Raw genomic sequence first — 23,458 nt, forward strand, 5'->3', positions numbered from 1 at the left:
TAAAGATAATGTATTTGTTACCTGTCATCCTTTGAACATGCCTTTTTTAAAAAAAGTTATGAACCAGGTACTTGTGGATCTTTCCTGTAATCCTACCTAACCAGGAGGCTGAGATCTGTTTGAAGCCAGCCCTGTCAGGAAAGGCAATAAAACTCTTATCTCCAATAAATTACCAAAAAGCTGGAAGTAGCACTGGCCCTAAGTTTAAGTCCCAACAATGCCCAGTAATTAAAAATTTCTAGGACTGGGAAGGTGGCTCAGTGGTAGAGTGCTTGCATGAGGCCCTGGATTCGATTCCTCAGCACCACATAAGCAGAAAAAATTAAAAAGCCGGAAGTAGAGCTGTGCCTCAAGCCTTGAGCTGAAGAGCTGAGGGACAGCGCCCAGACCCAGAGTTCAGACCCCACGACTGGACCAAAAAAAATTAATTAAATAAATAAAAAATAAAAATTTCTAGCTGTTGCCAGTAGCTCACATGGGAGGCTGAGATCTGAGGATCATGATTCAAAGCCAGCCCAGGCAGGAAAGTCTGTGTGACTTCATTTTCTTAGTTGTAGGTCCTAGCTGCAAAGGAGCTCTGTTTCATCAGTTATAACAGTTCTGTCTTAGATCAGTGTATCTCTCTGTCCTATCGTAAAGACTTGCACTTTTTTTTTTCTTTTGTCGGTCATGGGACTTGAACTCTGGGGTTGGGTGCTGTCTCTGCGCTCTTCAGCTCAAGGCAAGCACTCTACTGCTTGAGCCACAGTGCCACTTTTGGTTTTCTAGTGGTTTATTGGAGATAAGAGTCTCACAGACTTTCCTGCCCATGCTGGCTTTGAACCATGCTCCTCAGATCTTAGCCTCCTGAGTAGCAAGGGTTCCAGGCATGAGCCACCCGCTTGCACTTTTGAATTGGACTGCTGTATATTTTGTCAAAACAAAAGCCCATCTGGCCTTTACTTTCTCAGATTGGTCTGTTAGTTATTTCAGATTTCTCATTCTTAGATCCAAATGGTGTTCTGTGCTTTCTAAGGCACAAACACAAATACTTTAGTGATCTTGTAATTCAGGAGTATCACCTGCTTACATTTATGAGTGTGTGGAAACTAATTAGGTTAAGTTTTTTTGTTTGTTAGTGTTTGCTGTTGTTGTTTGTTTAGGTCCTAGGGCTTGAACTCAAGGCCTGGGCACTATCCTTGAGCTTTTTTGCTCAAGACTAGTGATCTACTTGAGCCACACTTCTGGCTGTTTTTGGTGCTTAATTAGAGATAAGAGTCTCAGAGACTTTCCTGACTTTAAACTCCTCAGATCTCAGCCTTCCTGAGTAGCTAGGATTGCAGGTATGAGCCACTAGCACTTGGCTTGTTTTGTTTTTGAAACTGATGTTTGCTGAGTTTTTTCTACTTTTATGTAAGAATGGAAAGGTCAAAGATTATGCTGCTGCCACTATTGCCATCTTTCAGAATTCCCTTGTGGATTGTTTGTGTGTTTCTGCTGTCTCAAAATATTGAACACGCCAGGCTCTAGTGGCTCACACCTAGTCTGTGTCACCCCTTTCATCACCTCCCCCATCTATCCCATCTCATCCCTCTCAAGTTTCCTAGTTCCATTTTCACATACGTACATTATTATGACTGTAATTGCCCACTGTTCCTCTTTCTATTTATCTGCTCCCCTTCCAGTAGTTCCCCACCTCCAGTCAAGACATATTTTAGCTTCCTGATACTTATGCTGTTAAACTGTTAATTGTCCAAAGGTAACTTGTAGGTGTTTTCAAATGTGTGTTTATTTTAGGTCTAAACATACACATTGAAGGAAGGTATTCTTTGTCTCTCAGCCTGACTTCACTTGGTATGGTATTTTGTCAGGTTCATCCATTTCCCTGCAAATGACAATATTCTTATTCTTGATGATACTCAGTTTTATACACACACATTTTCTTTTTTTTAATTTTTTAATTTTATTTATTTATTTTTTTGGGTCCGGTCGTGGGGCCTGAACTCTGGGCCTGGGCGCTGTCCCTTAGCTCTTCAGCTCAAGGCTAGCGCTCTACCACTTGAGCCACAGCGCCACTTCCGGCTTTTTTCTTTTTGCTTATGTGGTGCTGAGGAATGGAACCCAGGGCCTCAGGCATGCAAGGCAAGCGCTTTAACCACTGAGCCACCTTCCCAGCCCCTCTTTTGAAATATTTTTAAAATTATTTCTTACTGGTGAACTGTTCATGTTTGTATATTAGCCTTATGTCTAGAGACCTCTTGATTCATTTATTCATTTGTTTATTCATTCTAGTGGTATCTCTGTATACAGTTAAATATATAAAATGCACAGTTGGGGCTGGAGCTGTGTTTCATGTGGTCCAGAATGAGGCCTTGAGTTCAAATACCAGTACTGAAAAAATAATTGTACCTACAGATATACACAGTTGTGTCCCATGAGAACAATTGAGTTCTCATATAAAAGTTTAAGGAAATTTTGCTGTTTTTGTCTTTCTTTGTTATCAAGAATTGACTTTTTTTGGGGGGGGGCGGCCGGTCGTGGGGCCTGAACTCTGGGCCTGGGCGCTGTCCTTCAGCTCAAGGCTAGCGCTCTACCACTTGAGCTACAGCACCACTTCCGGCTTTTTTCTTATGTAGTGCTGAGAAATTGAATCCAGGGCGTCAGGCATGCAAGGCAAGCCCTCTACCACTGAGCCAACTTCCCAGCACCAAGAATTGACTTTTATGTGCCATCTGAAGAATAAATCCAGGCTCATTTTTTCCCCATGTGGATTCCTTCCACTCCTACACGGCAGTGCATCTTTGATTAATGTTGATAAATGAATATATGTGGGCCCTTATCAGAGCCTTCTATTCTGCTTTTTAGTCTTTGTGTCTTTGCTTTTGCAGTGACATTTTTATCATCTGCTTCAATAATTGATGACACTTTTATGTCTTCCTTTCTACCTGATATTGTATTTCTTTTCATTCAATCTTGGAGAGAAAGGTATTTGTCCCAGAATAGGGATGACATCTGCTGGAGGGTTTTTGAATTGCCTTTAATCAGATAAAAGATACTCCCTTCCTTTTTTTTGCCAGTCCTGGAGCTAGAACTCAGGGCCTGGGCACTATTCCTGAGCTCTTCAACTTAAGGCTAGCGCTCTACCACTTTAGCCACAGCACCACCTCCAGTTTTCTGGTGGTTAATTGGAGATAAGAGACTCACAGACTTTCTTGCTCGGGCTGGCTTTGATCACAATCCTCAGATTTCAGCCTATTGAGTAGCTAGAATTATAGGCGTGAGCCACCAGTATCTGACAACTTTTTTTTTAAACTAGGGTTTGGAATTAGGGCTTTTGCTTGCTAGTCAAGCTCTCTACCACTTGAGCCATGCCTGTATCCCTTTTGCTTTAGGTTAGTTTTCAGAGAGTATCTTGTACTTGCCTAGGCAGCTTTGGATTGTGATCCTCCTCCCTACACCTCCCACATACTGGGATTACAGGTGTGAATCACAATGCTTGTCTTGTTTGTTGAGATGGAATCGCACTTTCTTTACCAACTGGCTTTAAATTATGGTCCTCCCAGTCTCTACCTCCCAAATAACTGGGATGAGCCATTGTGCCTGAGTGGGGAAAAACATTTTGCTCTTAATATTGTTATAATGAAGTTTAATATTACAGAAAAGTCACATTTCTTCTACTCTGCAACATGAGGGCACATTTAAGTGTAGATATATGCAGACTTTTCATTGTATATATACTTGGAAACAGTTACAGCCCTCATCTTGCTTGGTTGGGGATATGGAGACCAGCAGCATCTGAAATACTGTGAAGGCATAATTTTACCAATAGCTTTGAAAGCTTATACGTGGTACTGTGGCTCAAAGAGATAAAGTACCAGCCTTGAGTAAAAAAGCTCAGAGACAGTGCCCAGTCCCTAAGTTCAAGCCCCACTACTGACAAAAGGATCTGTTATTTGGGTGGTGGGAAAGTGGCTTAGTGTTAGAGTGCTTGCCTAGCATGCATGAGGCTCTGGGTTCAATTCCTTGCTCTCACATAAACAAAAAATAAGTAACAGTGTTAGAAAAAAATAAAAAAGCTTACAGAACTTGCCTTAGTTAAGGTAGTATGCTCAATAAGCCCAGCACCTAGACAATTTAATGAGCCAAATTTACTACTAAAAACCTAGATGAAACATACAAACTATGCAGTATAAATTACAACCTTAGGAAAAATTCCTGTTATTCCAAATAAATTTTTCCACATTAATATCCAGTAGCTCCTAGTGTATGAGAAAGTAATGTTTGTTAAAGTTGCCTTAAAGTTTGGCTTTGCAAACACAGTTTAAGATCAGTAACAGCCACCGTGCAGCATTACAGGAGGTCTCATTCCCATTGGAAGTGGAGGAGGCCCACCTTGATAAGAGGGTAGGTACCATTGCTAGTGCCTGCCCAGGCAGCAGCAGAGCCCAGGAATGGCTTGATGATTGACTTCCACATACTGATGGTGAGGTGGTGTGCTGCTGTGGGATCCTAGCTTTGATGTCCCCAGTTAATTCTCAGGTGGATTAGCAATTGGGCCTGTCTGAGTCAAGGAAAATTATGTTGATATTTAGGTAACTGCCCTTCTCTCCTTCATTGATACAGCGCTATCTAGATGAATCAGCTTACTGGTTACATGGGTGGTTATAAATGTAGCAGGTTTACTTGTTAAGGACATTTCTGGTTTTGCTTTAGCACTATTTGTGGTAATAGTGGTTGAACCTGATGACTTTATAAGCAGGAATGTAGGCTTTCCGAGTTCTGTAGTGTTAGCTGCTGTTTAAGGGCTTGAAATCTGTACTGACAGATCCTTTGACAGCTGTCTGAATCTGTCCAGCACTAGAAAAATAGGATGTGGGCAGGTGCTGTTGCTCTTGGTAAGGGTGGTCTAGTGAGAATACTTTGTTCTGAGACAGCCTGTGGTGGCTCATTGGAGGGATTGCAGGATATGCTGAGTCATACCTAGTGATGGCTGAATGTATTGTCATTGTTAACACCATCCAGGTGCATGCCTAGCATCAGAAGAGAGCATCTGGCATTAATGAAGTTATGTCTGGAGGCATTCCTGTTGCTTCTGGAGCTGGCTATACCATTCATTGTCTATAAACTTGTTGAAGTTGAGTAGGGGGGGGGGGGGGGTCCGGTCATGGGGCCTGAACTCTGGGCCTGGGTGCTGTCCCTCAGCTCAAGGCTAGCGCTCTACCACTTGAACCACAGAGCCACTTCCTGCTTTTTTCTTTTTGCTTATGTGGTGCTGAGGAATCGAACTCAGGGCCTCAGGCATGCAAGGCAAGCACTCTACCACTGAGCCACCTTCCCAGCCCTATCTTTTGTTTTTTTTGTTTTTTGGTTTTTTTTTTGCCGGTCATGGGGCCTGAACTCTGGGCCTGGGTGCTGACCCTCAGCTCTTCAGCTCAAGGCTAGCGCTCTACCACAGGAGCCACAGCTCCACTTCCGGCTTTTTCTGTTTATGTGGTGCTGAGGAATCCAACCCAGGGCCTCATGCTTGCAAGGCATGCACTCTACAGCTGAGCTATCTTCCCAGCCCCCATCTTTTGCTTTTTTGATGCCAGAGAATTTATCATCTTTTATCCTCCCCCCCCCCCCCCCCGAATTCCTTCTATACTGTATTTTCTGTTGGAAATATGTATCTGTGTCTCTTCTCCCAAGTAACTTGGTCTGAATCATAGCTAAGTTGATTTCAGTTTTTAGTCTTGCCTTTGTGCTTTGTCCTTGTTCCTTTTAGATGTGAGTGTGTTGCTATGTGTGCCTAACTGCATGTTTTTGGTCTTATGTGACCTTGTGATTTTTTTAAAAAATCAGAACCTGGAAATTATGATTGAAAAGTGTAGAGTCCCTTAAAAAACTAAGCATAAAATTACCCCATGTTGCAGCTATACCATTCTTGGATATCTACCCAAAGCATTACAATTCAGTATAAAGTAAGGACACTTGCACATCCATGTTTATTGTACTTTGTCATCTCTTTTATTCTTTCTAACAAGAATGAAATTGAAGACATTATCACAATTGAACTGTTTGGTAAATGTCACCCCCTCGATATAACATCTTTCCCTGACAACTGTATGGAATTTTAACTTCACCTATTCAGAAACTTTAATTAGTGCCAGTCATTGGTTACTTTTTTTTTTTCTTTGTTTTTGGTCAGTCTTGGGGCTTGAACTCTGGGCTTGGGCACTGTCCCTGCACTCTTCAGCTCAAGATGAGCACTCTACCACTTGAGCCACAGTGCCACTTCTGGTTTTCTAGTGGTTTATTGGAGATAAGAGTCTCACAGGCTTTCCTGCTCCTGCTGGCTTTGAACTGCGATCCTCAGATCTCAGCCTCCTGAGTAGCTAGGATTACAGGTGTGAGCCACCAGCACCCGGCTCATTGGTTACTTAAAATTAAGACTGATCATTTTCTGTGCTGTAGGTTGATTGTATAGTTCTATGTGTATTAGCTTGTTGGCATTTAACAGAGATTTGCTTTCTCATAGTTTGGAGACTGGATGCCTAAGAACAGGATCCAGTATGGCCAGGTTAAGCTCTGAGAGCTATTCTCCAAAATGGCCCACAGCTGCCTTTTCCTTTGTCCTCAAACAGTAAAGACAAAGAAGGATCTCTGCTGCCACTTCTTCTAAAGGTGCTAGTCTGTAATGGGGCCCCACTCCATGGCTTCTTCTGTATCTAGTTATCTTCCAGAAGCCTCACCTGCAGCAACCATCATATTGCCCTGTTAAGGTTTCAACATAGGAATTTCCAGACAGGGGACACAGTTCAGTCTACAGCACTACTTTTCCCTCTAAATATATGCTTCTTTTTAGTGAAGTTGGGGTTTGGGGTTTGGGTTTGTTTGTTTTGGTCTCTCATGGGGCTTGAACTCAGGGCCCAAGTACTGTCCCTGAGCTCTTTAGCTAAAGGCTAGCGCTTTACCACTTTGAGCCACAGCACCACTTCCTGTTTTCTGGTAGTTAATTGGCAGTAAGAGTTTCATGGACTTTCTTGCTCAGACTGGCTTTTGAACTGTGGTCCTCAGATCTCAGTCTCCTGAGTAGCTAGAATTACAGGTATGAGCCACCATACCCAGTTTGGTATAGCTATTTTAGGGATAGGGTTTCATTTCTTGCTTGGCCTAGACCATGGTCATCCTGTGAGTCTCAGCATAAGCTGAGAGCCAGCTTTGAATGCTACCTTGGCTAAATCTGTGTGGGAAAGAGTTTGAATTCTGAGGCTTGAATTCAGTGTTTCCAAGTCTCAATCCACCCTTTCCTTCATAACTGGTGCTCTACCACTGGCTCTACCAGTTCAAGCCTTTAACTAGTTAATTGGAGATATTCTGGCTGGCTTCAAACCATGACTTAGATCTCAGCCTCCTGAGTAGCTAGAATTATAAGCATGAGCCAGTAGCACCTGGCAAATACTCGTGTGTGTGTGTGTGTGTGTGTGTGTGTGTGTGTGTGTGTGTGTGTGTGTGTGTGTGCGCGCACTCGCGCGTGTGCGCACGCATGTGTGTGCATGTGTGTTTGTGTATGTGCACATGCACGTGCATGTGTGCGCGAGCGTGTATGTATGTGTACATGCATGCATGTGTATGTGTGTGGTACTTGTACACATACGTATGTACGTACCAGTACAAGGGCTTGAACTCAGGGCTTAGACACTATTCCTTAGCTTTTCTACTCAAGGCTGACACTACCACTTTAGCCATACTTTTCTTGTGGCTTTTTGGTGGTTAATTGGAAATGAGAGTATCATGGACTTTCCTGCCTGGGCTGTCTTCTAACTGTGATCATCAGATTATAGGTGTAAGCCACCAGCACCTGACAAATATTCTCACTCTTTTTTAAAAATAATTTTTATTGAGATTACATAAATTTCACAGTATTGTAGAATAGTGATACTTAAAGTCACATACACATTTTAACCTTCACAAGGCAAATTGTCATTATAATGATCTATAAAGTTCGTTAATTCTATAAGCTTTGACAATACAACTATTTCTTCTACATGGAGTGATATGTACATTTCTTTCTTTTTGCTTAGTGTAAGCTGTTTCCTCTTTCCCTCTCATTCCTTCCCTCCCATTGTTGTCCTTGAGCTGTTTAGTTCGTTTTCATCAATGTCCAGTGCAGCTGATAGGCCTCTCTGTTGTTTGTTGTTTGTTTTTTCCCATTTTCCTCTGATTCTTTGTCTTCCCCTCCTAGCTTCTCTCAGATGTGCACATATATATATACCATATATAAGGTCAAGAACAGGAAGTTAGCCGGGTGCCAGTGGCTTACTCCTGTAATCCTAGCTAATCGGGACTGAGATCTGAGGATCGTAGTTCAAAGCCAGCCCAGACTAGAAAGTCCATGAGGCTCTTATCTCCAATTAACCACTATAAAACCAGAAGTGGCACTGTGGCTCAAGTGGTAGAGTGCTAGCCTTGAGCTGAAGAACTGAAGGACAGTGCCCAGGCCCAGAGTTCAAACCCACAACCAACAACAACAGCAAAAAAAAAGGGGGGGGGGGTCATTTAGAAATGATACAACAAATTAAGTAGAAATCCTTTGTTTCTTGAGTCCTGTTTACTTTGTCATATCTCCTTACATTTTGGATTTCACATTCATATAGCAGGGAGACCATGTGCCATTTACCTCTCTGTTCTTGGCTTACCTTGCTCAAAATGATTTGTTCTAGTTCCGTCCATTTCCCTGCGAATGCTATTATTTTGTTCTTTCTAATGGCTGCATAATATTCCATTGTATATAGGTACCACAATTTTTGGATCCATTCATCTGTAATGGGGCATCTGGTTTGTTTCCATATCTTGGCTATTGTGAACAGGGCAGCAATGAACATGGAGGAGCCTGTGTCCTTGTATCCTGGTTTCTGTTGCTCAGGGTAGATGCCTGAGTGGTATGGCTGGATCATAGGGGAGGTCTATATTTATCTTTCTGAGGTAACTCCAGACTACTTTCCAAAGTGTTTGTATTAGTGTACATTCCCACCAGCAATGCAATAGGGTTCCTCTTTCTCCACATCCTTGCCAGCATTTATCATTGGCTGAATTTAGGATGTGGGCCATTCTGACTGGGGTAAGGTGGTATCTCAGGATTGTTTTTATTTGCATTTCCTTTACAGCTGGAGATAACGAGAACATGTGTTGCTTTGCTATTTTTATCTCTTCTTCTGAGAAGTCTCTCTTTAGTTCCTTGCCCATTTAATGATTGGTTTGTTAGAATTGGGAGGGATTAGTTTTTGGGTTCCTTGTATATAATGGATATTAGGCCCTTGTCTAATATATTGCTGGTAAATATTTTTTCCCAGGGATAGGAAGGTGGCTCAGTGGTAGAGCGCTTGCCTTGCATGCCTGACACCCTGGGTTCGATTCCTCAGCACCACATAAGCAAAAAAAAAAAAAAGCCAGAAGTGGCACTGTGGCTCAAGTGGTAGAGTGCTAGCCATGAGCTGAAGAGCTGAGGGACAGCGCCCAGGCCCAGAGTTCAGGCCCCACAACTGGACACACCCCCCCCCCAAATTTTTTTTTTCCTAATTGGTTGATTGTCTTTCTAGTTTGGCATCTATGTTTTTGGGTGTCTAGGAACTTTTTATTTTAAGGTAGTCCCATTTGTCAAGTCTATCTCCAATTTGTTGTGACCCTGGGACTCTGTTCAGAAAGTTCCTGCCTGTGCCTATAAGTTCAAGTGTCTCTACTACTCTGTCCTGCAGTAGTTTCAGAGGTTCAGGTTTGATGTTAAGGTCTTTAATCCATTTTGATACTATTAATGCTCTTTTCTTCTTTTTCATATACTTTGAACAGATGGTCATCATGTCTCGATACTAAGTCACATATATATATATATATATATATATATATATATATATGTATATATGTATGACTACATTTGAAAATGGCAGAGGGAAACAATAATGAAGAGGTAATTCACTTGAACAACTTTCACTGCCACCGGAGACAAGGTAAGTTGTTTATTCTACTTGGTCATGAATCTGTTTTGCCCCATTTAGAATCCAGAAATATTCCATTTTTAGATCTGAGAACATCAGACATAAAAAGTATTTGTCAGGGCTGAGAAGGTGGCTTAGTGATAGAGCGCTTGCCTTGCATGCATGAGGCCCTGGGTTCGATTCCTCAGCACCACATAAGCAAAAAGAAAAAAGCCGGAAGTGGCGCTGTGGCTCAAGTGGTAGAGCGTTAGCCTTGAGCTGAAGAGCTGAGGGACAGTGCCCAGGCCAAGAGTTCAGGCCCCACGACCGGACCCCCCAAAAAAAATAATAAATAAGTAAATAAATAAAAGTATTTGTCAGACTAGGATTATGCCAAATGATGATGCATATAGTCATGAGTGAAGTACATGAATTCTCCATCATACCAAGCATAGTGGCATAAACCTAAAATCCCAGCTAATCCGGAGGCAGAGATGGGAGAACAGTGTTTTGAGGCTAGACTGGAAGAAGTTAAAACCCCCAAAAAAGGTTGAAGCATGTTATTATTTATTGTATGCTTATAATTTCAGCTACTCAAGAGGTAAAAGTAAAATCACGACCCCAGACATCCTGAGCAAAAGTGTTAGATCCTTTCTAAAAACAAACTAAAACAAAAAGGGCTGGAGAATGGCTCAGGTACTCCACTTGCCTAGGAAGCAAGAGGTGCTTTGTACCAGCCAAAAAGAACAAAGGAAATACTTATCACAAGTAGATTAATATGTTAGTAATCAAACTTGTGAGTAAAATCCTTGGATCTACAGAGATGGGATTAAGAAGACAGCAAAGGAATATTCCTCTGGGTTTATTATATCTAAAACATGATAGGTACTGGTAAGCTTGCTTGCTCTCACATGATACTTAATTTCTTGTCTCTTTGTTTGGATCTCTCCTCTCCGTTCCCTCCCTCCCTTCCTTCCTTTCCCCTCCTTCCTTTCCTTTTGTTCCTGTCTTTTCCTTACTTTCCCCATACCAAGGCTTGAACACCAGGCCTCCGTTCTTGCTTATCTGTTCAAGCCTTGTACTCTTACCATTGAGCCACACCTTTAGCCTGGCTTTTTTTTTTTTTTTTTTTTTTTTTGGGAGGGGGGAGTCCGGTCATGGGGCCTCAACTCTGGGCCTGGGCGCTGTCCCTCAGCTCTTCAGCTCAAGGCTAGCGCTCTACCACTTGAGCCACAGCGTCACTTCCGGCTTTTTTCTTTTTGCTTATGTGGTGCTGAGGAATCGAACCCAGGGTGTCAGGCATGCAAGGCAAGCGCTCTACCACTGAGCCTTCCCAGCCCTAGCCTGGCTTTTTGCTGTAAATGGAATGCCATGGGCTTTCTGTACTGGACTAACTTCAAATTTCTATCCTCCAGATCTCAATTTCCTACGTAGCTAGAATTATAGGTGTCAACCACTGTCACCTAGCTAATTTGGTTTTTTTTTTGAGACAGGGTCTCACTATGAAGGGTAGATTGGCCTGCATAACCCAGCAAATTCTGGCTTCTTTATTATCCTGCCTCATTCTCCAGAGTGATGAGGCTACAAGTATGTGCTACCACACCTGGCTCTGAATTTTTTTTGCCTACTTTTTAGCCTCATGGAGAATTTGAGGACACAATTTTTTTTTCTTAGCAGTGTTTAAATTTTTGGCAAGTCACTTATTCATCAAGGGAAAAGTGCATATATTTTGGTAACATTCCTAAATGTGTTTGAAATTTCTTGTAAAATTCACTTTTTCACTTGGAAAAAAATGCTGGTGAGTAGGAAAAGATCTTAGTATATTCATTTCTTTTTTATTTTCTGTTTTCTCCAAGTCAGCCAATATGTAGTTTTTTGTTTTTGTATTCATTTCTTGTAAATACAAATTTAATGGAAGAGCTATACTAGTTTTGCTTTTTCTCTCTTTTTTTTTTTTGTCAGTTATGGGGCTTGAACTCTGGGCGTGGGTGCTTTTCTCCACTCTTCAGCTCAAGGCTAGCATTCTACCACTTGAGCTACAGTGCCACTTCCGACCTTTTCTGCTTATGTGGTGCTGAGGAATCGAACCTAGGGCCTCAATGCATGCAATGCAAGCACTATACCAGTGAGCCACCTTCTCAGCTACGCATGCCACCACCCCCCCACCCCCACCCCCGCCTTTAAAATTTTTTTTTTTTTTGTCCTGGGGCTTGAACTCAAGGCCTTGCCTGGGCACGGTCCTTGAGTTGTTGTTTTTTTTTTTTTGGGGGGGGGTCCAGTCGTGGGGCCTGAACTCTGGGCCTGGGCGCTGTCCCTCAGCTCTTCAGCTCAAGGCTAGCACTCTACCACTTGAGCCACAGCACTACTTCCGGCTTTTTTCTTTTTGCTTATGTGATGCTGAAGAATCGAACCCAGGGCCTCAGGCATGCAAGGCAAGCACTCTACCACTGAGCCGACTTCCCAGCCCCTGTCCTTGAGTTTCTTCTACTCAGGCTAGCTCTCTACCACTTGAGCCACAGCACCATTTCTGGCCTTTTCGGTTTATGTAGTACTGAGGAATCGAACCCAGGGCTTCATGCATGCTAGGCAAGCACTTTACCACTAAGCCATATTCCCAGCTCTAGTTTTGCTTTCTTTTATTAATAATATATTGTGGTTATGATCCTGAGATCCTAGGAATATACCATTGTTTTGTTGTTTACTTTTTCTTGTGCTGGTCCTGGGGCTTGAACTCAGGGCCTAGAAGCTGTGTCTGAGTTTTTTTTTTTTGGTCCTGGGGCTTGAACTCTGGGCCTGGGCGCTGTCCCTGAGCTCTTCAGCTCAAGGCAAGCACTCTACCACTTGAGCCACAGCACCACTTCTGGTTTTCTAGTGATTTACTGGAGATAAGAGTCTCATAGACAGCCGGGCGCTGGTGGCTCACGCCTGTAATCCTAGCTACTCAGGAGGCTGAGATCTGAGGATCGCGGTTCAAAGCCAGCCCGGGCAGGAGAGACCGTGAGACTCCTATCTCCAATAAACCACCAGAAAACCGGAAGTGGCGCTGTAGCTCAAGTGGTAGAGCGCTCGCCTTGAGCTGAAGAGCTGAGGGACAGCGCCCAGGCCCAGAGTTCAAGCCCCACAACCGACCAAAAAAAAAAAAAAAAAAAAAAGAGTCTCATAGACTTTCCTGCCCAGGCTGGCTTTGAACTGTGATCCTCATATTTCAGCCTCCTGAGTAGCTAGGATTATAGACATTAAGCCAATTAAGCCACCTGCACCCCACTGAGCTTTTTTTTTTTTTTTTTCTCAAGGCTATTGCTCTGCCATTTGATCCACAGCTCTACTTACTGCTTTTGGTAGTTAATTGGAGATAAGAGTCTCACAGACTTTCCTGCTTAGGCTAGCTTCAAACTGCAATCCTCTGATTTCAGCCTCTTGAGTAGCTAGGATTACAGGTATGAGCTACCAGTGCCCCGCTTCATTTTTCTTAATTAAAACTTTATTCTTAGTTATCAACTTTGTAAAGAGACATTCATGTCAAGACTCAAAGCAAGACATAGACCTCACATCTGTTTGTTGTTGTTGTTTTTTCTAATTGCTGTCCCTGGAATCTTTGCATCTCATAAAGTAAGATCATTAATTTATTTTTGCAGGTCCTGGGGCTTGAACTCGGCCTGGGCACTGTCTCTGAGTCTCTCTGTGCTCCAGGCTAGCACTCTACCGCTTGAGCTCTAGTGCCACTTTAGGCTTTTCTATTTAGTGATACTGAGGAACTGAACCCAGAGCTTCATTCATGCTAGGCAAGCACTCTACCACTAAGCCACATTCCCAGTCCTCACTGATTTTTTAAATTGTTTTTCTAATTGTGCCAAAAAATATATGAGCCATTAACCTTGAGAGAGACAGTCCAGCTTCAGTCAGTGTGAGTTTCAGACATGATGGTGATGATGCCACTTTGCTTTCTTGATGCTGCTTCAGCCTGTCTTTCTGGATGTATCATGCATTAGATTCTTTACCTTTCAGCATTCTTATGGAAGCAGACATGAAAAGTACAGGTTTTTAAATTTTCTTTTATCAAACATGATCTGTCTCATACAGATAAAAGGAAGTAGAAACCTTGAACAGACTTTGAAAAGTTCAAGCCAGGCGCTGGTGGCTCATGCCTGTAATCCTAGCTACTCAGGAGGCTGAGTTCTGAGGATCATGGTTCATAGCCAGCCCTGGCAGGAAAGGCTGTGAGACTCTTTATCTCCAATAAACCACTAGAAAACCAGAAGTGGCGCTGTGGCTCACTCGGTAGAACTCTTACCTTGAGCTGAAGAGCCCTGGGACAGCACCCAAGCCCAGAGTTCAAGCCCCATGACAGACCAAAAAAAAAATTTTTTTTTTTTTTGTTTTTTGGGTCCAGTCATGGGGCCTGAACTCTGGGCCTGGGCGCTGTCCCTCAGCTCTTCAGCTCAAGGCTAGCGCTCTACCACTTGAGCCACAGCGCCACTTCCAGCTTTTTTTTTCTTTTTGTTTATGTGGTGCTGAGGAATGGAACCCAGGGCCTCTGGCATGCAAGGCATGCGCTCTACCACTGAGCCACCTTCCCAGCCCCCCCAATTTTTTTTTAAACAGTTCATTAATTTAATTAATCATAGTTCCATTTAAAAGGAAACAAGTTAAATTTCTTAATGACATAATGCTAAATGAGTTGTCTTTTTTTTTGGCTCCGGTTGTGGGGCCTGAACTCCGGGACTGGGCGCTGTCCCTCAGCTCTTCAGCTCAAGGGTAGAGCTCTACCACTTGAGCCACAGTGCCACTTGCGGCTTTTTTCTTTTTGCTTATGTGGTGCTGAGGAATCGAACCCAGGGCCTCATGCATGCAAGGCAAGTGCTCTACCACTGAGCCACCTCCCCAGCCCGCTAAATGAGTTCTTGAGTGATGCTAAATGGGTGCTTGACTAAATACTGAAATATGTTTGGTTAGAGTTTGTCTCTTGTTAAAAAAAAAAAAAAACTCAAATATTTTAAATCTTAAGAGAATTTTTTAGGTGTTGTTCTTGTTGTTGTTCTTTGTTTGTTTGTTTTTTTCCAGTCCTGAAGCTTGAACTCAGAGCCTAGACACTGCCTCTGAGCTTCTTTTGCTCAAGGCTAACACTACCACTTGAGACACAGCGCCACTTCTGGCTTTTTCTGTATATGTGGTATTGAGGAATCAAACCCAGAACTTCATGCATGCTATGCATGCCACTAAACCACATTCTCAGCCCAAATTTTTAGTTTTTGAGTGTTTTGGTTTTTTGGTTGTTTTTGTCAGCATTGGAATTGAACTCTGGGCCTGGGTGCTATTCCTCAGCTCTTCAGCTCAAGGCGAGCACTCTACCACTTGAGCAACAGCACCACGTTCCGTTTTCTGGTGGTTTATTTGAATTAAGAGTCTCATGGAGCCAGTGGCTCATGCCTGTAATCCTAGCTACTCTGGAGGCTGAGATCTGAGGATCATGGTTCAATGCCAGCCCAGGCAGGAAAAGCTGTGAGACTCTTATTTCCACTAAACCACTAGAAAATTGGAAGTGGCGCCGTGGCTCACGCGGTAGAGCTCTTGCTGAAGAGTGCAGGGACAGTGCCCAAGCCCAGAGTTCAAGCCCCACAACCGACAAAAACACGCAAAAAAAGTCTCACAGACTTTCTGCCCAGGCTGGCTTTGAACCTCAATCCTCAGATTTCAGCCCCTGAGTAGTTAGGATTGCAGGTGTGAGCTACTGGGCCGGGTTCAAAGTCAGCCTGGGCAGGAAAGTCCATGAGATTCTTATCTGCAGAAAACCAGAAGTGGTGCTGTGGCTCGAGCCATTGAGTGCTAGCCTTGAGCTGAAGAGGGCAGGGACATCACCCAGGCCCAGAGTTCAAGCCCCATGCCCAACAAAAAGCCCTACAACCAACAACAGCAACAACAAAAGGATTGGTTGGTGGGGGTAGGAAGTGGTTATGGTTTAAAACCTTGCACTTACTAGGCAGATGCCTTACCTCTTGAGCCATACCTTGTCATTTTTGCTTTCATTGTACTTTATAGAGTCTCTGGTTTATGCCTGAGCCTAATAGACCATCCAGTATATATTTATACTTTTTAAAGTAGTTGGGATGACAAAGTTCATGACCAACTTTATAGTATGAAATGGGTCTCATGACCTTGCCTGGGCTCACCTTGAACTGTACTCCTGCCTATCTGCCTTCTGAGTAACTAAGATTTAGGCATTAACCACTATATCCAGCAAAGATTTTTATCCACATGTTTTTCCAATTTAATACAAGAAAAAAGTTGATATAGCCAGTTTTATGAAATAAAACAAGTCTTCTCCCTCTTCTTCTCCTCTTCTTTCTCTTCTTCCTCCTTTTTCTTTTCTCTTCCTCCTCCCTAAAATAAAGATGAATGAATGGTTATGACTTCTTTCTAAAGAAATTGGTAATTAAGGGCTGGGAAGGTGGCTCAGTGGTAAAGCGCTTGCCTTGCATGCTTGAGGCCCTGGGTTCAGTTCCTCAGCACCACATAAGCAGAGAATAAAAAGCCGGAAGTGGCGCTGTGGCTCAAGTAGTAGAGCGCTAGCCTTGAGCTGAAGAGCTGAGGGACAGCACCCAGGCCTAGAGTTCAGGCCCACGACCGGACCACCCCCACCACCACCAAAAAAAAAGGAAAAGAAATTGGTAATTAAGAAGATTGGTGGGGCCTGGTGCCAGAGGCACACGCCTATAATCCTAGATCTGAGGACCAAAGTTCCAAGCTAGCCTGGGCAGGAAAGGCCATGAGTTAAGCAACAAAAAAGCCAGTAATGGCAGAACACTAGCTTGAGCAAAAAAGAGCTCAAGGACAGCAACCAGACCCTGAGTTCAAGCCCTGGTACCAGCACCAAAAAAAGAGAGAGAAAAGAAAAAGTTGATAATCTTCAGCATTTTTTTTAGCACTATTGGGAAAAAAAAAATCAGCATGGAAACATAAGTGTTATTGCTTGAGTGCATGTGCTTTGAGGAGGTAACAGTAGTTGTAGCCACCGCTGGTAGCTCATGCCTGTAATCCTAGCTGCAATCCTAGCTGCGCAGAAGGTTGATATCTGAGGATCGCAGTTCAAAGCCAGCCCTAGCAGGAACTCCGTGAGACTCTTTTTTTTTTTTTTTGGTCAGTCATGGGGCTTGAACTCTGGGCTTGGGCGCTGTCCCTGCGCACTTCAGCTCAAAGCAAGTGCTCTACCGCTTGAGCCACAGCGCCACTTCGGTTTTCTAGTGGTTTATTGGAGGTAAGAGTCTCACAGACTTTCCTGCCCGGGCTGGCTTTCAACCATAATCCTCAGATCTCAGCCTCCTGAGTAGCTAGGATCACAGGCATGAGCCACCGGCGCCTGTCACCTGGCTTGCATGAGACTTCTTATCTCCAATACACCACCAGAAAACGGAAGTGGTGCTGTGGCTCAAGCGGTAGAGCGTGTTAGCCTTGATCTGAAGAGCACAAGAACAGCGCCCAGGACTAGAGTTAAAGCCCCATGACCGACAAAAATAAATAAATAAATAAAACAGTAGCTGCCATGAACCTTAGGCTATTGACACTCTTTGGGCCAACATTGAATTTATGAGACTGAATGTGATTGTGCCAATCTCCCAGTAACAATGTTCTTTGCCTCCTTTTAGACTGGATCAGTCTTAGAGATGGGCCTATCACCATATCTGACTCTTCTGATGAAGAAGGGATTCCAATGCTGGTCACCCCAGCTCCTCAGCAGCATGAAGAGGAGGACCTCGATGATGATATCATCCTGACAGAAGTAAGTTATGTTATATTTTCCATAACATTTCCAAAACAGCTCCAAGTTCTCTTTATCCTGCCTCCCTGACAGCTTACCCCCTACAGAGATAAGTCATTCAGTCTAACCACAGAACCTCCCTGATGCCAGTGAGTATAGCTAGCAATCTCCTATTCCCTTTTCCCAAAATGAAGTGGTTAGCATTGCCTGCAGAGTGTATCAGAACTTGCCTGCTATCTAGCTTCTTATATATAATGTAATTTGGAATTAGAAATGTCTACTTGTTCATCAAAAATTTTTCATTCTAGCCGGGCGCTGGTGGCTCACGCCTGTAATCCTAGCTACTCAGGAGGCTGAGATCTGAGGATTGTGGTTCAAAGCCAGCCCGGGCAGGAGAGACCATGAGACTCCTATCTCCAATAAACCACCAGAAAACCGGAAGTGGTGCTGTAGCTCAAGTGGTAGAGCACTCGCCTTGAGCTGAAGAGCTGAGGGACAGCGCCCAGGCCCAGAGTTCAAACCCCACGACCAACAAAAAAAAAAAATTTTTTTTCATTCTTTGACACATTGCCATCCCTCAGTTATAAAAGAAGGGTCAGACATACCCTTATTGTATTCTTTTCAAATGAGACATCCATTTCAATTTTTTTAAGTTCATATGATTGTAATCTGTATAGAAACGGAAGCAGTACTAACAAAGCTACAGTTCCTCTTTACTAGTACTTTGTTCCCAAGGAATTGTTGTCAGTAGTCTAATGTGTCCTCCCAGCTCTTTTCTATTGAGTTTACATAGGTATGTTTCTATAGATTATATCCTTTGGAAATGGTTGTGTTTGTCTTTTACATTTTTGTTTTATAAATAGAGTCATTCCGTATATGTATTGTTCTACAACTTGGTTTTCACCTAATGGCATTTTCTTGGTAAGCTTTCCATAAAAACCCCTAGAACATTGAGCTGCAATCTCTTAGGGACATGTTTGAAATTGTTTCTAGTTTTATTTATTTATTTACTTACTTATTGCCAATCATGGGGCCTGAACTCTGGGCCTGGGTACTGTCCCTCAGCTCCTCAGCTCAAGGCTAGTGCTCTATCACTTGAGCCACAGCACCACTTCTAGCTTTTTCTGCTTATGTGGTGCTGAGGAATGGAACCCGGGGCTCATGCATGCAAGATGCAAGGCAAGTACTTTCTCACTGAGCCATCTTCTAAGCCCCTGTTTTTTGTTTTTATTGGTGATAGTGCTGAGGAGTTGTGTGTGTTTTTTTTTTTTTGGGGGGGGGGGGTTCTTTGTTTTTTAATAGTACCAACAGTGCAGTAGTGAATTTTCTTTTTACTTTTTTTTGGGGGGGACGGCGGGGGGGTCAGTCATGGGGCCTGAACTACTCTGGGCCTGGGCGCTGTTCCTCAGCTCTTCAGCTCAAGGCTAGAGCTCTACCACTTGAGCCACAGCGCCACTTCTGGCTTTTTTTTTTTTTCTGCTTATGTGGTGCTGAGGAATCGAACCCAGGGCCTCAAGCATGCAAGGCAAGCGCTCTACCACTGAACCACCTTCCCAGCCCTCTCTTTACTTTTTACTTTAGTTATGCCAAATTGCTCTCCTTAATAGTAGCAGTAATGAAAAAAAGTTCCTTGTCTTTTTTTTCTTTTGGTGGGATCAAGGGGAGAGGAACTGCCTTGCTTTAGTTTTAATTTTGCTGATTACTTTAGAGATTTAGATTTTTTTGTTATTGTTAACTAATATACAATACATTTACTAATGATACCCATTATTATGTAATGATTGATACATATTTATGCATGAAATGTTTAAGTAGAGTTAAACTTACCTGTTTCCCTAAATATCATTTCTTAGTGGTGAAAGCTTTCAAAATTCTTTTTCTTGTCAAGTGCTCGTAGCTCACGCCTGTAATCCTACTTACTCAGGAGGCTGAGCTCTGAGGATCGCAGTTCAAACCCAGCCTGGGCAGAAAAGTCTGCAAGACTCTTATCTCCAATTAACTACTAGAAAACCAGAAGTGGTGCTGTGGCTGAAGTGGTAGAGGTGCTAGTCTTGAGCTTAAGAGCTCAGGGACAGGGTCCAGGCCCAGAGTTTAAGTCCCACAACAAACCAAAAAAAAAAATTTGTTTTTCTTTTTCTTTTCTTGGGAGGCAGAGGATTTGAACTTAGGACCTAAATGCTGTCCCTGAGCTCTTTTGCTCAAAGCCAGCGTTCTTTGAGCCTCAGCTCCACTTTGGCGATTTTCTGGTGGTTAGTTGGAGATTAAAAGTCTCACAGACATTCTTGGCAAGGCACCTTTGAACCACAATCCTCAGATCTCAGCCTCCTTAGTAGTTAGCATGAGCCACCAGCATCTAGCTCAAAATTCTTTCTTCCAGTTTTTTGAAATGTGAAGTATGTAATAGTTATCTCATCAATATCTAGTACTCCCAGAACTTGTTGCTCCTATCAACTTTCCTAGTTTTCTAATTTTTTTCTGATTTCTTGCTCGTATCATATTCTTGTCACATTTGTACGTTTCCTTTTCTTCTTTGTTCTTTCATTAGTTCTTCTGCCACTAATTTTATTTTAATTGTCTCAGATATTAAATTATAATTCACGTTGTAACACAAGCTTCTATCCGTGAATAGCTACATTGATTTTTTAATAGATGGCATAGCATGATCAAATTTCAGTGTTAATGCAAAGAGCATATTAAGGGGAAGGATGTTTTGGGTTTTGTTTTGCTTCCTGTCCTATTGGAAGCTCAGTTTAAGTATATAAGGAGTCACAGACATAGGAAAGAAATTTAGTCATTATTATTAAATTTTCCTTTTTCCTTAGAGAAATAGACCTCAGGCATCCCGATCCAATCTCATCAAACCAGCTGCCCAGTGGCAAGATCTGAAAATATTGAGAGAAGAGAGGCCTAAAAAATCTAGAACAGCATGTGAATCAGATAACAGCTATTTTTCATTATGTAACAACTCATTGTTTAATTCTGGGACACAGGATGATTCTGAAGATGACTATGGTGAATTTCTGGATCTTGAGCCTCCTGAAGTCTCCAAATTTACCAAGTCAAATGGCCACAGAGAAAGAGAACCCAAACCTGGACCAAGTCATAACCAAGTAGCAAACGATATCATCAACCCCAGATCAAAGCAAAAAGTCATTATATTGGAAGAAAGTAGCCTTCATTTCCCTAAGGATGATCACTTGGAAATTCAGAATCAGTCATCTGATGACTCAGAGTCAGAGTTCTTACCAAATTTGGGAGAGTCAGCTGCCTCAGTAGACGATCAGGCCATCGAAGACTACTGGATAGGCCATCCTTACTTTCAAGCTCTTAACCAACCCCCCCTGGAGATAACAAACCAGGTTGTCCCACAGGATCGGCACCCTAAAACAGAGCTGGGTCCCTTGTTTCAGCATGAACTCCCAGAGCCAGCTTTTCCAAGGCCAGTTTTTCCAAGACCAGAGCCCCAACAGGACAGCATTCCAGGCCCTGATTCTCCTCAGCCTGCCCATCCTCTTGAAGGGCTGGAAGACCAACAGTTAGCAATTGACAATGAAGAACCAGGACCAGCATTCCCTCTACAAGAATCTCAGGAGGCCAATTTGGAAAACCTCTGGGGGCAAGAACCTGTTGAAGTTGATCAAGAACTCATTGCACTACTAGTGAAAGAAACAGTAAGTTTTATTTATTTTTATTATGATTTAGATAATTATAGGCACTATTGTTATTTTTTTTCTTTTCAAAAATAAGAAGTTTGTTTTTCCTAAGAAATATATATTTAGATGAATAGAATAAAAGAAGAGAAACCAAAAGGGAAATGGAATCAGGATTCCTCAATCTGTATCCTCTGGAAAGTCCCCTGGGTACTAAGCTACATATCATGTCACTGAAATCACTACAAACCCCATAATTTTCTCAAAGGCTTTCCAAATTCAAAACATAAAAGCAGGTTTATTAGGTGTGACCTAGACCTGTGCTGTCAGTTGTGGCACCCAGTGTCCTGTGTGGGTATTTACATTTAAATGTCTGACAAAATCACAAAATTCTGTTTCCAGCCTATCAGTCACACTTTAGTGTCAGTATACACATGTGGCTAACAAGCACAGAATAGAGCATTTCCATCAACACAACAAATTTCTGTTGGATAGCTGCTATGAGGAGTGAAGCAGGCCACAATGTCCAAAGTAATTATGATCTGCCTTTCAAGAAATCTGTTTTATGGGCTGGGAAGGTAGCTCAGTGGTAGAGCACTTGCCTTGCATGCATGAGGCCCTGGGTTTGATTCCTCAGCACCACATAAGCAAAAAAGAAAAAAGCCGGAAGTGGCGCTGTGGCTCAAGTGGTAGAGTGCTAGCCTTGAGCTGAAGAGCTGAGGGACAGTGCCCAGGGCCAGAGTTCAGGCCCCACGACCGGACCCTCCCAAAAAAAAAAAAAGAAATCTGTTTTACTAACCAACTAGGAAAAGATATTTACCAGCAATATATCTGACAAAGGCCTAATATCCAATATATACAAGATGCTCAAGAAATTAAGTCCCAGATCTAATAAACCAATCACTAAATGGGCAAGGGAACTAAGGAGAGACCTCTCAGAAGAAGAGATAAGAATGGCAAAGAAACACATGAGGAAATGCTCATCACCCCTGGCCATAAATGCAAATCAAAACAACTCTTGAGATTCCATCCCACCCCAGTAAGATTGGCCAACATTGTGAATTCAAACAACAAATGTTGGTGGGGATGTGGGGGAAAAAGGAGCCCTACTGCACTGCTAATGGGAATGTAAACTAGTACAAACACTCTGGATAGCAATCTGGAGGTTCCTCAAAAAACTAAATATAAATCTTCCCTACAACCCAGCCATACCACTCCTAGGCATCTACCCTGAACATCATGAGACAGGTTATGATAAGGACACTTTAAAATCCATCTTCATTGCTGCACTATTCACAACAGCCAAGATACGGAAACAGCCTGGATACCCCACAATAGATGAGTAGATCCCAAAAATGTGATCCCTATCCACAGTGGAATTGTACACATAGCCATTAGAGAGAATAATGTAATTTGCAAGAAAATGGATGGAACTAGAGCAAATCATGTTAGGTGAGTTAAGCCAATATCAGGGAGGTAAACACCACATGTTCAGGGCTGGGAAGGTGGCTGGTAGAACGCTTGCTTTGCATGCATGAGGCCCTGGGTTTGATTCCTCAGCACCACATAAGCAAAAAGAAAAAAAGCCGGAAGTGGCGCTGTGGCTCAAGTGATAGAGCGCTAGCCTTGAGCTGAAGAGCTGAGGGACAGCGCCCAGGCCCAGAGTTCAGGCCCCACGACCAGACCCCCCCAAAAACAAAAAACAAACAAACAGCACATGTTCTCTTTGATATGGGGAAGTTAGATCTAAAATCCAGTGGGATGTGACAAATTACACAGGACCCTAGATACACACAGTGAGACCAAAAGAGTATACTCTTAGGAGAGAAACACAAGGTGCAATGCCTAAGTGCCTCTGCATACTTATATAAAATAATATGAATACTGAAACAAACTCCAAGATATGGAAACAAAAGACTTTAAAAAATTTAGTCTTTGAGGGGCTGGGAAGGTGGCTCTGGTAGAGTGCTTGCCTTGCATGCTGAGGCCCTGGGTTCGATTCCTCAGCACCACATAAGCAAAAAAGAAAAAAGTCGGAAGTGGTGTTGTGGAGTAGAGTGCTAGCCTTGAGCTGAAGAGCTGAGGGACAGCGCCCAGGCCCAGAGTTCAGGCCCACGACCGGACCA

General features: G+C 42.9%; 1 protein-coding gene across 2 annotated transcripts in view; it reads left to right on the forward strand.

Moving 5' to 3' along the window:
* Rnf216 (ring finger protein 216) overlaps positions 1 to 23,458 on the forward strand; it is a 129,725-nt gene that overhangs the window by 12,033 nt on the left and 94,234 nt on the right. The window contains exons 3-5 of one of the 2 annotated variants that reach the window (XM_042686695.1): positions 9,805 to 9,962; positions 17,570 to 17,703; positions 20,505 to 21,353. In XM_042686695.1, coding sequence (XP_042542629.1) covers positions 9,896 to 9,962; positions 17,570 to 17,703; positions 20,505 to 21,353 — 1,050 coding nt within the window. In that variant the 5' untranslated portion in view covers positions 9,805 to 9,895. The remainder of the gene's footprint in view (positions 1 to 9,804; positions 9,963 to 17,569; positions 17,704 to 20,504; positions 21,354 to 23,458) is intronic. The other variant, XM_042686696.1, reaches the window with a different exon arrangement.

Source organism: Dipodomys spectabilis, unplaced genomic scaffold (assembly GCF_019054845.1).
Source record: "Dipodomys spectabilis isolate Male_0828 unplaced genomic scaffold, ASM1905484v1 ptg000098l, whole genome shotgun sequence".
Taxonomy (NCBI): Eukaryota; Metazoa; Chordata; class Mammalia; order Rodentia; family Heteromyidae; genus Dipodomys; species Dipodomys spectabilis.